Raw genomic sequence first — 17,263 nt, forward strand, 5'->3', positions numbered from 1 at the left:
AATTATGGACAAACGGTACGAACTATCGAAAAAATGAGGCCGAATTAACTTCTGGAAAAAGAAAATGTCTGTAGTTGAATTTCCAAAATTGTCGAAAATTGACGAAATTTTGATACTATCGAAGGATTTTCCTATCAAAAATTCTCCAAAAAATCTGCAATATAAATTTCATCGTGCTGATTCCAAAAACATAGCTCCCAGTGCAAGATTTAAAAATATTCAGTTTGCAAATATTTTCTTTTAATCCGCAAAATTGCAATTTTTAGAAAAATGATTTCAACAATCAAAGAAATGAGGCCGAAACTAATTTCGGAGGGTCGAAATTTATAAAAAAATATCTTTGGCTAAACTTACAAAATTGTCGAAAATTGACCAACATTTTCGTAGTAAGTTTTAAAAAATTTTGCTTTTCAAAAAATTCTCAAAAAATTCCGAGATTTTCGTCGTGCTGATTCCAAAACATAGGTTTTGGACTTTTTATTCTCTCATTGCAAGATTTAAAAATATTCGGCTTGAAAATATAGATTATATATTATTTTATTCAAAAAATTGCAATAATTCAGCGGACGATTCTGGAAAAATCGTAGGAGATTTCGCAGAAATGAGGCTAAAACTAACTGCTGGAGGTCGAAATCTATAAGAAAATATCTTTACTTAAATTTCGAAAATTGTCGAAAATTGACACGAATTTTCGTATATATTTTTGTCTTGAAAAGGTTACCAAAAAATTCCCAAAACGCTCTGAGATATAGATTTCATGGTCATAATTCCAAAAACACAGCTTGTTTATGTTTCCGGTGCCAGATTTAAAAATATTCGGTTTGATTTGTTGTTTTATCCAAACAATTTTGGAAAAATGATAGGAAGTATCGAAAAAATGAGCCCGAAATTAACTCCTGGAGGTCGAAATCTACAAGAAAATGTCTAGTTAAATTTTAAAAAATTTTGCTTTTCAAAAAGTTGTCAAAAAATCCTACGCTTATCAATCAAACTATCAGATGATTTTTTTCTTTAAATCTGGATGTGCAAGGTACAGTAGAGTCATTTTATCAAATTTAAGTAGTAAACTTTTGAGATGACGTCACCTAATTAAATTGTTTGTGGGGATGGTCAGACCAATTACGCTTTACACGACAGATAGACGGAAACATACTCTAGAACTCATGAAACGTCGAGAAAGCATTATAATTTTTATATATTCTTTCGTACTTGTCATATGAAATGAGTATAAGTAACAGAAAACGTTTCCATTTTCAACACGTCAATTCCAGTGCTCTAACTTTAACATGAAACAAACATGCCTACAATTTTAATATATTTAATGGCTTTATTATAATAAGGAAGCAATCTGATCCATATTTGTCGTTGCTCTCTAAGAATCGATTCGAGCTTGTTTCAGACTTGTACTGAATTCAGCTGAAAAAAATTGTGTGATATTATTTTACACAGAATTTCTCTTAATATATATTTTTTTTCAATAATTATCTTTTTAATTACGTAATGAAATAATTCTCTTTTCGGTTGCATTCGGGCTCACTGACAAGGAAATTTCAGTGGGCGCGAGTAATCCTATTATGTATAAAATAACAAACTCAAATTTAAAATTTCTTTGAAGTTACCTAATGACAACGTCATTATTGTGTTTGTACTGAGTTACAATAGAATTATGCGTCTTAAAATTCAAACATCGTATTTTTATTCCACCGTATGATCATTAAAATTTGAATTAGATTGGTTAATACTTCAAATTCATGTCACACGAGCTTCCCAATTTTCGCTCCAGTCTAAATTCAAAAATAAAGGCCGATTCATAAACCACTGACAAATTATGGGTTCGCCATCTACACGAATATTCTAGGTAACAATTGTGTATAGAAATTTTTTTAAGTTCGCCAGCGCCAACCTTTTCAAAACTTAATTACAACTTGCATTTTAATCAACGGCACCGTGACACCAAATACCAACCAAATTCAAAGAAACACAGTCGCAATATCCTCAGTGTTTACAGAGTTGCTATTTCAAGTGCGATTCCACATTCTCGCTCCGAGGAATATCGCAAGCTCGCGTAATTGGGGTCGAACTAGCACAACGCTTACACGAAAGTACATATTAAATCAGATAGGTAAAACAAAACAAATTGGGCTTACCAGATAAGAATAAATCTTGCAGCGCTTGAACAGCTTGACACAAAATAGCCCAACACTCGGGCTCGGTGAGGCCCGAGGGACGCGCCGTCAAGAGTTCTCCCAAACTTGGACCTCCATGAAGACGAACTTCTTTAATGCGAGACCTTGACATGCTGAAATCAGAACGAATAATAATTTAGGCTGTTGGAAACAAGCGCTTTCACTTCGTGAAATAGTAATTCCGATCGATATTCTTTTAATGATTCAAGATAAATGACTTTGCGAGCAACTAGGAATTTCGCCCGAACTTCTGAAATTTAATTATTAAAGTATTTCATCGATTTCCCTTTATTGCATCTCTCTCTTGAAATCATCACAATATAAACGAGCCGAACCTGAATAAGGAGGAAGAGATGCAGCTTTCAAACTTTGCAGTCAAATTCGGTCGACCGAACTCGTTAATGGAGTCGGATTTTTCTAGCAGAAAATAAAATAAAGTGCGTTGTGGGTTTTATTTGTGCATCGAGTTAGTGGAAAAACGGAACTGTTAGATTATGTGGTCGCAAGAATCAATAAACTGTCAGCAGCACGGCTAGTTATATCGCGATATTACAATTTGATGACATCCATTGTTGAGTTTATCAGCGGTATCTTCGTAAATTTTCGCCCAATAAAACTAACGAACGGAAAAAATAAAAATCTGAGAAGGAAGTATAAGGAAGTATAAACTAGAACGGGGATCAGCGATGCGATTTTTCCAAATGGTAAGATCCTCTCCTCTTCAGGCGCTCATTAATCTCAATATAAAGTTCAGTAAGTGACGTTGCAACAGCTTTTTACTCCATTACACTTGATGTTGTTATTTCGGATGCAGCAACTAAACAGAAGGATTGTTATTTTTTAAAAAACAAAAAAAAGTATGTCGTGTGATAAAGTAGAGCGAATGTGATCGACGAGTGGAAAATCCCGGCGCATCCACCAAATTTCTGAATAGTATGTTGATGATCCACAAGTTTTCCAACATTAACCTCTCGATTAACCACAATACATCGAAATTAATGAAGAGCATGAAATCAATTTGAGTCTGTCAAACGCTGTATTGATTCGGATTCATCTCCTAATACGAATTAAATCGAAGGAATTTCACACAACGCATTGGTTTACGTTTGCACCTGGAACCTGCGTTTAATTTCCACTTAAGTTTTCTTCGGAAATTACTTGGACCCTCAAAGTTGGATTGTAAATTGATATTTTTCGCCCATGGGATTAAACGCATTACACAATTACTTCTTCTCGTCAGCTTGCAGAAACCTTACAAAGTAAAAGCTTTTGTCTGCAACCAAACTCAATTATGATGTGTAAGTTAGCTTTTAACTGATCTCTAGACTTCTAATTCATTATTGATTGTAGACTATAAAGACAACGATATTAACCCAATCTCCCAAGACTTAATTAACAATTCCTCGACCTAAATTTCTAACCCCTTTGACTAAAACAACTACTAAAACAAATTCCGATCGAATCATTTTTATGATGGATTGGAGCACCATTATTCATTTTTAATATAATATTCAGCAAACAAAATTATATCCGCGATTTGAATGCAAATTCATGAAAAATGATTGATACTCAAAATAAACTTTACCCATATGACAGTTCAAGCTGAAATTACAATTTCTCCTTCCTTTTTCACTTGCGTATACGAATGGGAGTCGTTAAGAGGAAACAATTGCTATCCGGTCGAACTGAGATTATTTCCGGATACAACATCAATCTTCAGTGGAATTTCTTACGGGGCTAGGGCTGCCTCTATGGCGCCAAATTTTCATGCATCTATAAGCAGAGATTCGTTTCCGGATGATTTACATGTAACAGCGATCTGTCCGCATTTACATGATATACGATTTAAGCAACTCGAAAATGACACGCCTGGCATCCGTTCTTGTGGTTCGGCTTAGGGAAGGTGCGTATTGTCACGTTCCGTGTTGGACTAAACCCGAATTTATTGATTGCGCCTTGTACGCACATAGTTCTCACTTAGGATTCTAAGTTATTGGAGAATTATAACAAATCGGACGATAAGAGAACTGCAACCCTCGTTCATCAAAATTATCTCATCTGATAGCTAATCTCCTGAAATTGCAACCGAAGCAACCGCGACGTTAACTACACATTTAAAAGATTTAATAAAACCTCTGTACCCATAAAAGTAAAAAGCATTGCTTATGAACTGGAGATGACATCTGCCACGATCAACAAGATTGTGCTCCGAGAATGAATTAAAGGTTTCCACGTGACAAGAGATAAAAATTACAAAGAATATTTTCAGAAATAACACGAAAGCATAATCGTATTTAAAAATGCAACTTTTTTCATGTTCTATTGGCACGTTTCAACAACTACGCTGTTGTTCACTGATTTTTTTATTACTAAGCGCATTTAAAAAATCCCTGCATTTAAAATTCCTTGTACGCATTTCAATTCAGTTTATAATCTTAATTCGCTTCGATCTGAGACCTGAAACCCTAAATTTTGCCCGAAAGCCTCTCTAATGACGATTGATTCTTTATTTCCTTATTTGTTCTTTCTTATTTCTTATTGCAGTCAATAAACAGTCGGTTAATTTCGTTTCCTCTGTTCTCGTTACGAACATCGAACGATAAAATTACTTCAAAAGTATCACCATACACTGTGTTCCATTTAAAAGTTCAAAGTTGTATTTTTTTAAACATTATTTTATGTCTTTTGATTCTTTTTTATGAAAGAATGAAAAAGCGATATCTATACAAGAATTTTTATTAACAAATTTCAAGATGTTTGCAATTTTATATAAAAAAAAGTAGTCAAAATAAAAATCACGACTCCACCATTTTTAAAGATGGAGCTTTGAAATTTTGCACAAGACTGTTTTGAATGTATCTATGTATTTATACAGAATAATGAAAATAGCAAATTTTCAGTTTTCTCATATTTTTCAAATCATTTTTACACCTGTCTCTAAGGTGTTCTATTTGAAAAAACAATAATATACAGATTTAATCACCCTCTATAATTAAATTTGGCCGGCTTTAGAACATTTTGAAGCAATAAAATTATGGACCGTAGTACTGATTTTTACTTCCCGAGCGTAAGCTAAAGAAGTACAGTAATTGAGTCCGTCCGACGAAATGCCACTTTTATGTTTTCTCGACGTTTCATGACCCTTACAGCACCAAAAAAGTAGTCTCCTGTTTCTGTCTGTCTGTCTGTCTGTCTGTCCGTATCCATTTTTATTGGACACGTAATTTCCGAAACTGCTGGATCGATTGTTGTCAAATTTTGTATGCATATTAAAAATATCATGTAGATGGTTAAATGCCACTTAAAATTTGGATAATCATCCCCACCAACAATTTGATGACGTCATTTCAATGAATTGTATTTTAAAACGTGAATGTTATACAAAAATATACTCGTATACACAAGTATGCGAGTATATTTTGCTTTTTTGTTTTAATATGTGTAGACTTCTTTTCACAAAATGAAATTTAAAACAACTAATGCTTTAAATGTTAAAAAGTAACATAGTCTTGAACTTGTGGTTTAAGAATCGGCGTTGAATTTTTATCCTCTACATTGAGATTTTTCGATTATTCGGCTTTTCGATTTGTGGTTTTTACAACTTTCGAATTCTCAGGTTTTCGAAATTTTAGTTTTAGGATTTTTCAGTTTATTTATTATTCAATTTTTGAATTATAGTTTCTCAATTTTTCAATTTCTCGATTTTCAGTTTTTCGATTTCTGAATTTTCCGATGTTAGTTTTTCGTTTTTTTAATTGTTCGGTTTTTCAATTTTTGTCTTTTTTATTCTCAATTTTTCGATTTTTCAATTAACTGATGTTTTCCCATTTCTTGACTTTCGGCTGTTTCAATTTTTCAGTTTTTCAATTCTTTAATTTTTACGATTTCTCAGGTTTTTAATTTTTCGATTTCTCAATTTTTCAATTTTTTAATTTCTCAGTTTTTGGACATTTCAGTTTTGGGATTTTTCACATTTTGTTTCATTTTACAATTTTTCGAAATTTCAGTTTTGGGATTTTTCAGTTTATTATTCAATTTTTCGATTTTACAATTTCAATTGATTTCTCAATTTTCCGATGTTTCAATATTACGTTTTTCCAGTTTTTCTCCTCTTCATTTTTGCGATTTTTAAATATTTCGATTTTTCAATTTTTCAATTTTGACTTTTCTACATTCTCAATTTTTCGATATTTCAATTAATCGATGTTTTCATTTTCCCATTTATTGATTTTCGACTGTTTCGATTTTCCAGTTGTTCAATTTGTCGATTTTTAAGGTTTTTGATTTTTCACTTTTTCGATTTTTTTTGAGGTTTCGATATTTTGACCTCACTTTTCTGATTTCTCGATTTCTCAATTTTTAATTTTTTAGATTCTGACTTTTTGGATATTTCAGTTTTTCCATTCGTCAGTTTTTCTTTCATTTTTCAGTTTTGGAATTTTTTTCAATATTCTTCGACTTTTCGATTTTTGGCTTCTAATTTTTTTCGATGTGTCGATTTTTTTCGATTTTTCAATTTTTGATATTTTAATTTTTGGAGTTTCGATTTTTCGTTCTTCGATTTCTATATTTTTCATTTCAGTTCTTCGATATTTCAATTTTTCAAATGTACGAATCCGCTTTCAGTTTCTTCGCTAATAAGCTACGACTACTTTTCTTTTGTGCTGTGACTAGTATTATACATGTTGATGACGCCAATATACATTTTTCATTGGTCAAAAACACGTCTAATAATAATGATAAAATAAGAATTATAATATTCAAGACATTTTGTTCGATTGTGGTTTAATAATTTTAGTCCTGTATTTTGAGAAGACAAACTCATTCATATCAAACTAATTTCTACGTGACATTCTTTCGATGTATAAACATAAATAAACACTTGAGCTTCAGATTGCTATTACCTAGTGCTAAAGGATATTTTATCACGTTAGTTATGTGCTTTAAATATATTCTACATTGACCGTACGGCGCAAAGGCTGCAGGGGTGTTATTTATGCCGCTCCTTTTTACCTTACAGCGGTTATCACAAAACGAAAATCGTAAAATTAGATTTAATAATTTTCTTAAAGAGCTGAATTTGTCGGATTATACCAACAGCCTTCGAGCAATTTTTTATTGATCGAATTAAGAACCAATTGTAGAAAATGTGACAACACCCACGTCTTATTAATTAATTATGATCAAATAAGAATAATAATAATCATATTCAAAACATTTTTTCCATTGTGGTTTAATTAATAATTTTGGTCCTCTGTTTTGAGGAAACAACTCATTCAAATCAAATAAATTTCTACGTGACATTCTTTCGATGTATAAACATAAACAATCGAAGTTAAGCATGTACACTAATAATAATACACTCTTTTCCGTTGGTTATTTGCTTTAAATGTATTTCATATTGTCCGTCTGCGAACGGCAAGTCGGAATTTGTTGGCCTGTACTTCAAGAGCGAGGCTAAAAGTTTTGTCGAAGTAACCTTTGACCAATTTTTACTTCAATAATTGTTAAAAAAATTAATATATAACGAGTGTTCAAAAATCTCTACTGATTGCATTTTTTCCGGAACGTCAGCCGACCAGTTTCGGAGGAGTTCTTTATCTTTATGACTCTAATGAGAGCAATAATAAAATTAAATTAACAAAGCAATTAAATACTCAAGATTATTTTCCTTTTTTTTTTCAATTTTTTTAATGAATCAAACAAAAAAAGTATTTAATTTAGTTTGTTAATGTGTTGCTTTCATTGGAAGCCCTGAAGATGACGAACCTCTTCGAAACTAGTCGGCTGAAATTAGAAAAATTTACTAAAGAAAAACAAACTTTGTGTAAACTGCCCGACCTCCATCTTTAAATATGGTCTTGTTGAGAATAATGACCATATACAGGGTGAGTCACTAAGCGCGCGGTCCCCAGAACTTAGTATCATTAAAAATGGAAAAAAAGTTCTACGGTTTTTTGACCACCATTTTCTAAAATTTTTATCAATTACACAGAGTCTTCTGTTTTTAAGGCGTATACAAAATTTAGTTTTTTTAAACATAATAGCTTATATGTTTTTTTAACTTTCTATTCACAGTTTATTTTGAAATTCAGATGCGACGTTGCCACAATATTTCCATTTTAGTGAAAATTTTTAGCAATAGAAAGGTTATTTTAAAAATATGTGAAAAATAAATAAAATTTACAGTGTTCATAAAAAAAATTAATTGTTACAATTTTCAAATATTGGTAATAGAGCTTTTTCGAATACAACACCGTGTATTTTATTACTGCATCTTATTTTATGTATTTTGTTCTCTTTCTTTTTTGTTAAGTACTTTCTATATTTAAACCTGACAGTTAATCTGACTACTTCACCCGAAAAAATGAAATATCAATATTTGAAAATTGTAGCGTTCTAGATTCTTTGATGAACACCCTGTATTTTAAAAGTTAATTTAACTCATTACAAACCACGTACTTCTATTGATCCCTCCATTAAATACTGCAACACAAATAATAAAAATAACAATATTGCCAATTTTGTCGTGAACATCCCTAAAAAAATCCTACAAAATGGAAATATCGCACCGGAATTTCAAAAATAAAATACGGTCATAAAGTCTTGGAATAGGCTAATGAGAATATACAAAAATGTATATAGGATGTTGTATTTAAAACAATTAAGTTGTGTTGTGTCTCAGATGGGAAACACTCTGTATAGTGAAAAATAATTTTAATGTGTGCTACTCCAAGAACCGTACAAGTCCGATATCTGACTTTTTTCATCACTAATAATTAATGAAATATTGTGGAGCGCGAGCTTAGGGAATCACCTATCATTTTCTCTTTTTCAGGAACAAGTCTAAATCTGTATTAATTAATGTTACATTTAAATCTTAATCCTGTATAAATGCGAAGCATTTTTATATTTTTCTTGTCGGTAAAAGCTTCCGAAAGAAAAGGGAAAAAAAGAATTTATTGAAAATTTAAAAATTATCGCAAATTATAAGACATTTTTGAAAATTTTCGCATAAATTTGATATATTTGTTAATACACAAGGTGAGTCACTATTTTTTTTTTTATAGGATACCCTATATATTTTTACATATTTCTGTTAACCTTACAATTTATTTTTGAAATTCCTATGAAACGTTATTCCAATTTTTTAAAATTGTTTTAACAACAAAAAAATCTAAACCCATTAACGTTATTTTTAATATTTGTGTTGCAATTCTAGAAGAGATAAATAAAAGTACGCGTTTTGTTATGGTATCAATTAAATAAAATTTTAGGATACAGTGGATGTATACAAAAAAATTTAAACACTGCAATTTTCAAATATCGATATATATTTCATTTTTTTCAAATGGAAGACCTGTATTGTGCTACTACATTTACTCTATTTTTTTGTCCTCTTTCTGACAATATGTCAGTGTGTCGCTTAAAAAAAAGTAAAAAAGGTCAATATCTATCAACTTTACACATAGAAAATAGTTTCACCAAAAAAAAAAAAAATAGAAGTTAAAATAAGTTAAATGTTACGCATTAAAAATAGAACACACTGTATAATTGAAAATAATCTGGTATATGGTTTTTAAAAAACTGTACACCTTTAATATCAGGTTTTTTTCTATTTCAAATAATTATGGAGATGGCAAAGAGCGCACACGCTTAGTGACTCACCCTGTATATAACATGTAACAACTTTTTCGTCGAGCAGGAAATATTCCACACTTGCAATCGTTTTAAAGTGGTAATTTCAAAACCCATATATTTAGGGACTCAATATAAATTCAAAAAACGAAATACCATTTCTGTGTTACGACGACAGCTAGAAATGGTGACAAAAAAATTAAGTGAAATTTATGGCAAGTGTATTTGAAATGAGAATTCAATCTATGGCCAAACTGTTTTAAATCTCCAATGCTCGTTGGTTTAGAACGTGTTTTAAAATATCTACGAATAAAATTACTTTCCCAACCACACATGTAACTAAAAAAACATCATTTGCCGCTCCAGTAACACAAGTACCTCAGGCGTATTTTGTGAATGGACAAATTTAGTTCAATTAAAATTTTGAGGAAAATCTAAACGTTTTAGTAGTTTCGGAGGTCTTAATGAGTTTCCAACAGACTGACGGGCGAAACAAGAAACTTTTTATTCTACAAATCTCCGCAAATTTACAACACGTGCCCTAGTTATCGTTCAACAAATAAGAAAATATTTTTAATAATGCATGCAATCCCATTTAATGAAAGCAACCGTCAGCCGCATTCAATTTGCTTATCGGTGTCCAATTCCTCTCTATTTGCAGCTAATGAAAGCTTTCCCGTTAAAAATGGCGCTAAATGGCCGTTTTAATTTGCCTCTAATGCCATAAGCCCACTGCAACGGGTAACACGTTCCCGTAACGATAATCGAAAATAAATCCTAAAAAATTGTCACATGTGCGAAAATCCTCCGGATTAAGATTATTAAATTACGACGTAGCAGATCGTCGATTAATCAACCTTTTTCATTAAGAGTAACATCTTGGAACACGGCCTACAGTTATCACACATCGACTGATTTTTTCCTTTTCGAACGAAACTTATTAATTCCCTTAATAACATCCAACGCAATGGTGAAACCAAATCATTGGAGCGGCATGAAGTAAGATTGATTCTTTCGCCATTCGCTCTGGGTCCAGTGTTTCATTTATTTTATTTGATCCACAGCTTCGATGTAAAAATAAATTCCGGACGCTTAGAAACCACCACTCTAGAAAAAGGGGAATAATAAGCTTCATCTATAGGCGGCGGAAGTTTTGTAAATTAAGCGAAATTCACACTCTATTAAAAGAGGGTTACCAAGAATGGAAGTTCGCCGCAAAAAATTAGAAAGAAGAGTGGGGTATTTCTATTACAAGAATCCACAGCGTAATAACCTTCTCGACATCCACAGATGAAATGAAGCGAGAGACTAACATCTTAAGAGATAAAAAGCAAATCGAGATACTTCGAGTCAATGAAACCGTGCAATAAAAGGACTCATGTTGTCCTTTTAAGTCGCTGTACTTACACATAAAGCGATATTTGTTGCATGTCGAGGCGAATTTAGCTTTCCACCAAAGCGAAATAAAGCTCCCTCATTACGCATTTTATTTAAGCTGTTTTCTTAAGCAAATCAGTTCATCTCTTTGAGTTTGCGTTGTTGTGATGACATAAATTAGCATAATTTCATGAATTAATCGGTGCCAAGTTGGAATGTTGGCTTGCTGAATTTTACGCGGGAGTAAAGATGTTTTAATTTGTTTCGCGAAGATTACTACAGTTATTAAGATACGATGATTAACAATAAAATTTCTTTCATTAATTTCATTTTAACGGCACGTCATTATTATTGTGATGTTTATAGCACCAGCATCGTTAATTCTTTTAATTAAAACGGAATTTACTCTCACATCTTAATCTTTTTAAGCATAAAACAAACTAAAGAGCAATTTTGATTGAATATGGAGATTATGAACACTTGCTGCTTTGAAATGAACGGCAAATGCTCGTTAAACTATACACACACACAGTTTCTGAACACGCATCTCGGGGATCAAATAGAAAACTTAACTAAGATTAACAATTACATAAATTCAAATCTACCAGTTTCTAACGTAATGAGGAACCCAATAGCATTTATTCTTCCGGACGACTTGTTTAAATTCGTCGTTAAATTTGGTATAGTTTCATTTTAACAAAGACATTATTATTTACATAAATTGTGCTACTAACAAATATTCAATATGACAGGGACTTTTAAAATACGTTACTTTGTCAGTGTGAGAATTTTCAAGCGATTTTATAATGTTTAACACACAAAAAAAAGGCAAAATGAGAAGACAATGGTGTATTTTTCACGTTATTTTTCTGTCACATTTTTTTGGCTGATTGAACTATGTTCAGGGACTTACAATATGAAAAAAGCTGCAGAAACACTGGAATAATTGGTAATAACCAAACTCGGGGTGAGTTTTTCTAAATCGCTTCAGTAAACAGTAAAGTGTGCTCCAATTTTCTTTACCTAATCACCCTTCATTAATAAATAATAATTTGTTTCCCTCGTTGCGATCACGCAACAATGTACTTACTTAACCTTCGCTGTCAGACTCGAGCATTTTTCACATGATACTCACCTTTTTTCAACACAGTCGCCTTTTCGAAATAAACGAACTCAAGCTATAGAAAGTGTTCCAGTCAATACTGATAGATTGCTGAGTTGTCAGTGATATATGTCCACATATCCTGTTGCGAATGTATAGTATTTCAAGTGCGAAGACTATTAAACATGAATCCAATATATGAAACCGTTATCCTGACAGATTAAAAATCAAGAACAATGTGGGAGGCATTAATAAAGATTTTTGCAAAAGCGCACTTGCAGCTTTACCGTAACCATAAACATAACAGAAGTTATTAGCATCAATACTTTTATCACACCCGGATAAAAGCTGGCAATAATCGTTAAAACTTAAGTGTCAGAAGCTCGAAAGGCGATCAATCACGCCAAGTTTTGGTCAGCGACCGTTACGTTTTTGTTATTATTCTGTCTTGTATTGATTGAAAATTTAATTTACGCTTCATGCGGACTGTTTCTATTTATAAATAAAAGTTGTAAAAGTACTTTTCCATCGGAAAGTTGATAAGTAATTTAATAATCACCAGAACGAAGCAAGTTTTCCACCTTCGGCGATCGATAAAACATTAATAAATTACTCTGACGTTACCGAGCGTATTGAGATATTTACGTAAAACCACCGAAGTAAAGTAACGCCGAGTAACTTGATACTTAAAGTTGCCGGTAAATGGCAGTCATAAATTTTTAAGACATAAAATGCAAAGTTTGCAATAATTCAATCTGAAATGCATTGCCAAATAAAAGTAAAACATGAGGGAGAGTTTCTCATATTTAAGACATGATGGACACGGCAGTCGTTTACTGCTCACTTATAAAATTTCAAACGGAAACGGCAGACCTACTTTTTCATCATCTAGGAGTAATGAAACGTCTTGATTGTTATCAAGAGGTCAACATTATGCAGCAAACATATTTTTATTAAAACAAAAACAAAAAAAAATGGGACAACTTCAGCTATTTTCATTCTTTCAACTGGTAGCTATAACGTATAAAACAATAATCAAGAAAACTTTACGAAACTTGAGAATTATCGACGTCGAGATGTCTGAACTTAAAATTTTCGTTCGTCGCAAACTAAACTTCGATAATAAGTTGAATTGCCCATTGAAAGCTTTTATTCCGACATTTCCCCGACAATGCACTCCATCACTGTAGAAAAACTGTGTAAGTTTGGAAAGAATAAAAAAACATCCTGGCCATTTTGCGGACGTGATCAACAGGCGATCCTTGTGCGTAACAGTCACGTAGGGGCGGATTCTCGAGTTCGGGTCGTCTGTTCAACGCTAGTACAAAAGTTTTAAAATAAGTTTCGGCTTTCGACGAAATTAGCATTCTGGAAACTATTCAGTTGTTGTTGTTTCTGCAACAATTCCATCTCGGTGTTGCAAAAACAACTTTTACAGCTTGACTTCTTACAATCTTGTAACTCATTTGAATTTCGCCTGGTGATAATAACGAACGAAACACAGATTCGCTTTTCACCAGGGGCAACTGCGCGTTTTAGCATTTAAATTAACAATTTTTGCATTTTCAAGTGTTTTCCAGGTGTGTTTAAATTTATCAAAACATTGTTCGCAAAAATAACCAAAGTATTTTTTTTATATACAGACACAGTTTCAGGCGGATTTCAGCTGGGTTGTGAGTGGATGCAGGAGGAATTATTTAAGTTCGAAGACACGGGGGCGGAGGTCAATAGCAGTGGCCGAGAGTTATTTAGATGAATCCATTACTTAAAAGGGTCGTGTTGCTAACCAAATTATGTGGAGAACCTTCGTCCGTAGATTCTCGAAACATAATTTCAGCAACGTAACGATTAAATGTCTCACTGAATCTGTTTTACCTGAAATCAGCTTTAATAATGTTGGTAGATGTACGATTAACGTTAATAAATAAACTGGGGTCACTTGATGTTATAAATAACTCTACCTCTAGGAATTGTATTTTTTACTGTCCACAGAGATAAACCAAACTTTAGAAACGTCGTCCTCTATACTTATCTCCAAGTTACAAAAAATATAATTATCTTAACATCGGCCAGTAGCAGTCTACCATGCGGCCAGAATTATTGGTTGCCTACCTATCAGGCAATTCACCTAAAAAGCTTGAGAAAATTTGGTCATGATCGACATTTGTGATAAGCGATGACGAAATTTCAAATATCATTTTATGTATGATCCTTAATAATCACCTTGTATAGACCAACAACGATGCTGAACTCCGTCTGAAACTGTGCCTCATAGAATGTTTCATAATGAACACTTTCCTTTTGTACATACGACCCACAAAAAATCGTTTTTCAATCATAAAGTAAATCTTTCCATAATTTTAAGTTATTACAAATATCGACTAAAAACATACCAATTAAAAACAAAATTCATCATACCTTCATCTTTGGCTTTAATATTGTTTCTTTCAAATGATCCGTGGCTTCTTACGAATATAACACATAATATTTGAACAAAATTTGATAATTCTGCCGTTTTTGGAACTTTTTGGACAAGTTATTTTCGGTTTCATATTCCTTTTATTTTTACTTCCCGTAAGCTGAGTATAATTTTTCTAAAAAAATATATATATATTTTTATCCCCACAAAAAAAACATGACGTAATCACAAAATTTCGCTATATGTAGTTCAATAATCCACCTCCATTTTATTTTAATATATAGGGTGAGTTACTAATTGCGCGGTTGTATATATCTCGGGTGTGGGTTACTTGCGCGTCGCAGTTAAATTACCCCATGTGGGGGGTTAATTCCCAAAACTGGCATAGGAAACTTGCGAGCAAATAGGGTATTATAAGGGTACCTAGCTGATAAGAAGCTTACTACATTACAGTTCTATGAGTATCATACTAAAGTCTAGCAGTACGAGGACAAAAAGATCCGTCACCATATATGCTTTTATAAAAAATCGTTCTTATATTTAAGTTTGCAAAAAATTAAGTAATTTCTCAGCTAAATGTTATATTTTTAATGATTTAAGAGCAATAAAAATATTTTCAGCTCTATATACGTATTTGATGATTAATAAATACGTGTATGATTGTGTAAAAATTAAGTTAAGTATTTCCCCGAGAACTCACATGTTTTGCATAAACTATTACAACGAACAACAACTGTTTATGGTATTAACCCTTAAAATTATTAGCAATTTTTTCTGACCACTACCCGCAACTGTCCCTTATCTCTCAGATAGTTTGGCGCAATTGTCCGGTCATATTAGGACCACCAGCAGATTTTTATGACCGTGGCGTGCAACTGACCCATGACCAGATATCTCATTCATTATTAAAAATTGAAAAAAAGTCGGAGAGTAAAGCAGTAGAGTTCCTCCAGTATCATTCATTGAAATTATTTTCGATTGTACAGAATGTTTTCTCCTTGAACCCTAACATACACCTCAGTTTTGTTTTTTATAAAGAACGCCCTATTCATTTTTATATATTCTCTTAGTAAGCTTTATTATAACTAAAGAATATTTTTGAAATTCCGATGCGATGTTGCCACGTTATTGCAATTTTCTTCAAGTCACAGAAAAATTGGAAATACTGTTATTTTTAATAGCTGTATTCCAATATTTTACGACGAGATAAACAGAGGTAGGCGCTTTGGTGTGGTACCAATTAAATCAAATTTTAATATATCGGGTGTCTGGAAAATGGGGGGTTAACTCTTCAGTACGTTCAGTATGGGATTTGGGAAGTTCCAAAAAAATAATAAAAATCAAAAAAAAACATTTCACAAGACATTACTATAAACAAAAACAAAACCAACAAAAGAAAAATCCATTGAAGCATAACCGACTAAATAAACACTAGAGAAGATGTTCAAAATTCCTGCCTTGTGCATATAAGTAAGCTCGTAATATTTCCAAATTTTGATCATTTTTCGTAAAAGTTAGTCATCAGTACTTGCTAAGACAAAACTGATTTTGACAAATAACATACCCTCTGAGGGAGGATGGGTGGGCGGGGCTAGTAGCTACTAATGTAAAACTGATTTTGGCAAATGGAATTTTATCAAATTATTACAAAACCAACCCAACCATATCTTTTTATATTCTAACTAATTAAATATGGTCATGAGCGAGAGAAATATTAACTAAACGTTTTATTACTAGTTATTGTGATGCAACTCCACCAAAATGTGAGAAAGAATTTTTTTATTATTTTTCTCAGACTCGCCAGTTGTTTGTTAAGAGCGTAGCTTGAGTTAATACGCCATTTTCCAGACACCCGGTATATAGCAAAAAAGATCTAAAACGTTACAATTTTCAAATATTGACATTGAATATGACGGTTTACTCTATTTTTAGCCTCGCAAAGAGTTTAAGCCTTTGTCTGACTGTGGTACCATAGCTACCAAACGGATGAACCGATTTCAATGCGCTTTTTTTTTGAAACTTGATTTAATCGTGATGCTTCTTAACCATGTTTAATAATGATCGCTTCAGCCACTTCAAGATCATCATCTCATATCGCGCAAAAGTGAGGATGGTGCGTCGACCGTCACAGCGAATCTTAACCAATTTCAGAATTTTTAAGGTTATATTTTTATCCGCGGTTTTTAAGTTCCTTCACTTGTTTTTCATTTTTTTTAAATATGTCAGTATGTCTCTCAAAAAAGTAAAAAATCGCGATAACTAGCAACATTAAAATTAGAAAATACTTAAGAAAAAGGGTGGAGAACAAAAAGAGAATAAAATGCAATGCAACAATAAAATACAGAGTGTTCTCTATTTGAAAAAAAAACTGAAATATCGATATCTGAAAATTGTAACAATTGATTTTTTACTAGTGCAAGCTATGGAAGTACATATTGTAAATGGATTCATCGGACGACTGGTTATTTTCGTGTTTTGTCGACGTTTCATGATCCCTATTGTAACTCTCCCGTTTGCGTCTGTCTGTCTATTTTTTATTAT

General features: G+C 32.3%; 1 protein-coding gene across 2 annotated transcripts in view; it reads right to left on the reverse strand.

Moving 5' to 3' along the window:
- The window catches only part of LOC135127121 (FERM and PDZ domain-containing protein 2-like), a 238,274-nt gene that overhangs the window by 104,995 nt on the left and 116,016 nt on the right, over positions 1–17,263 (reverse strand). For both annotated transcript variants that reach the window (XM_064053455.1, XM_064053456.1), the window contains one exon: positions 2,148–2,299. In XM_064053455.1, the coding sequence (XP_063909525.1) occupies positions 2,148–2,298 (151 nt within the window). In that variant the 5' untranslated portion in view covers position 2,299. The remainder of the gene's footprint in view (positions 1–2,147; positions 2,300–17,263) is intronic.

This window comes from Zophobas morio, unplaced genomic scaffold (genome assembly GCF_036711695.1).
Source record: "Zophobas morio isolate AGI-343-1 ecotype UQ-CSIRO unplaced genomic scaffold, CSIRO_AGI_Zmor_V1 ptg000011l, whole genome shotgun sequence".
NCBI classification, from domain to species: Eukaryota; Metazoa; Arthropoda; class Insecta; order Coleoptera; family Tenebrionidae; genus Zophobas; species Zophobas morio.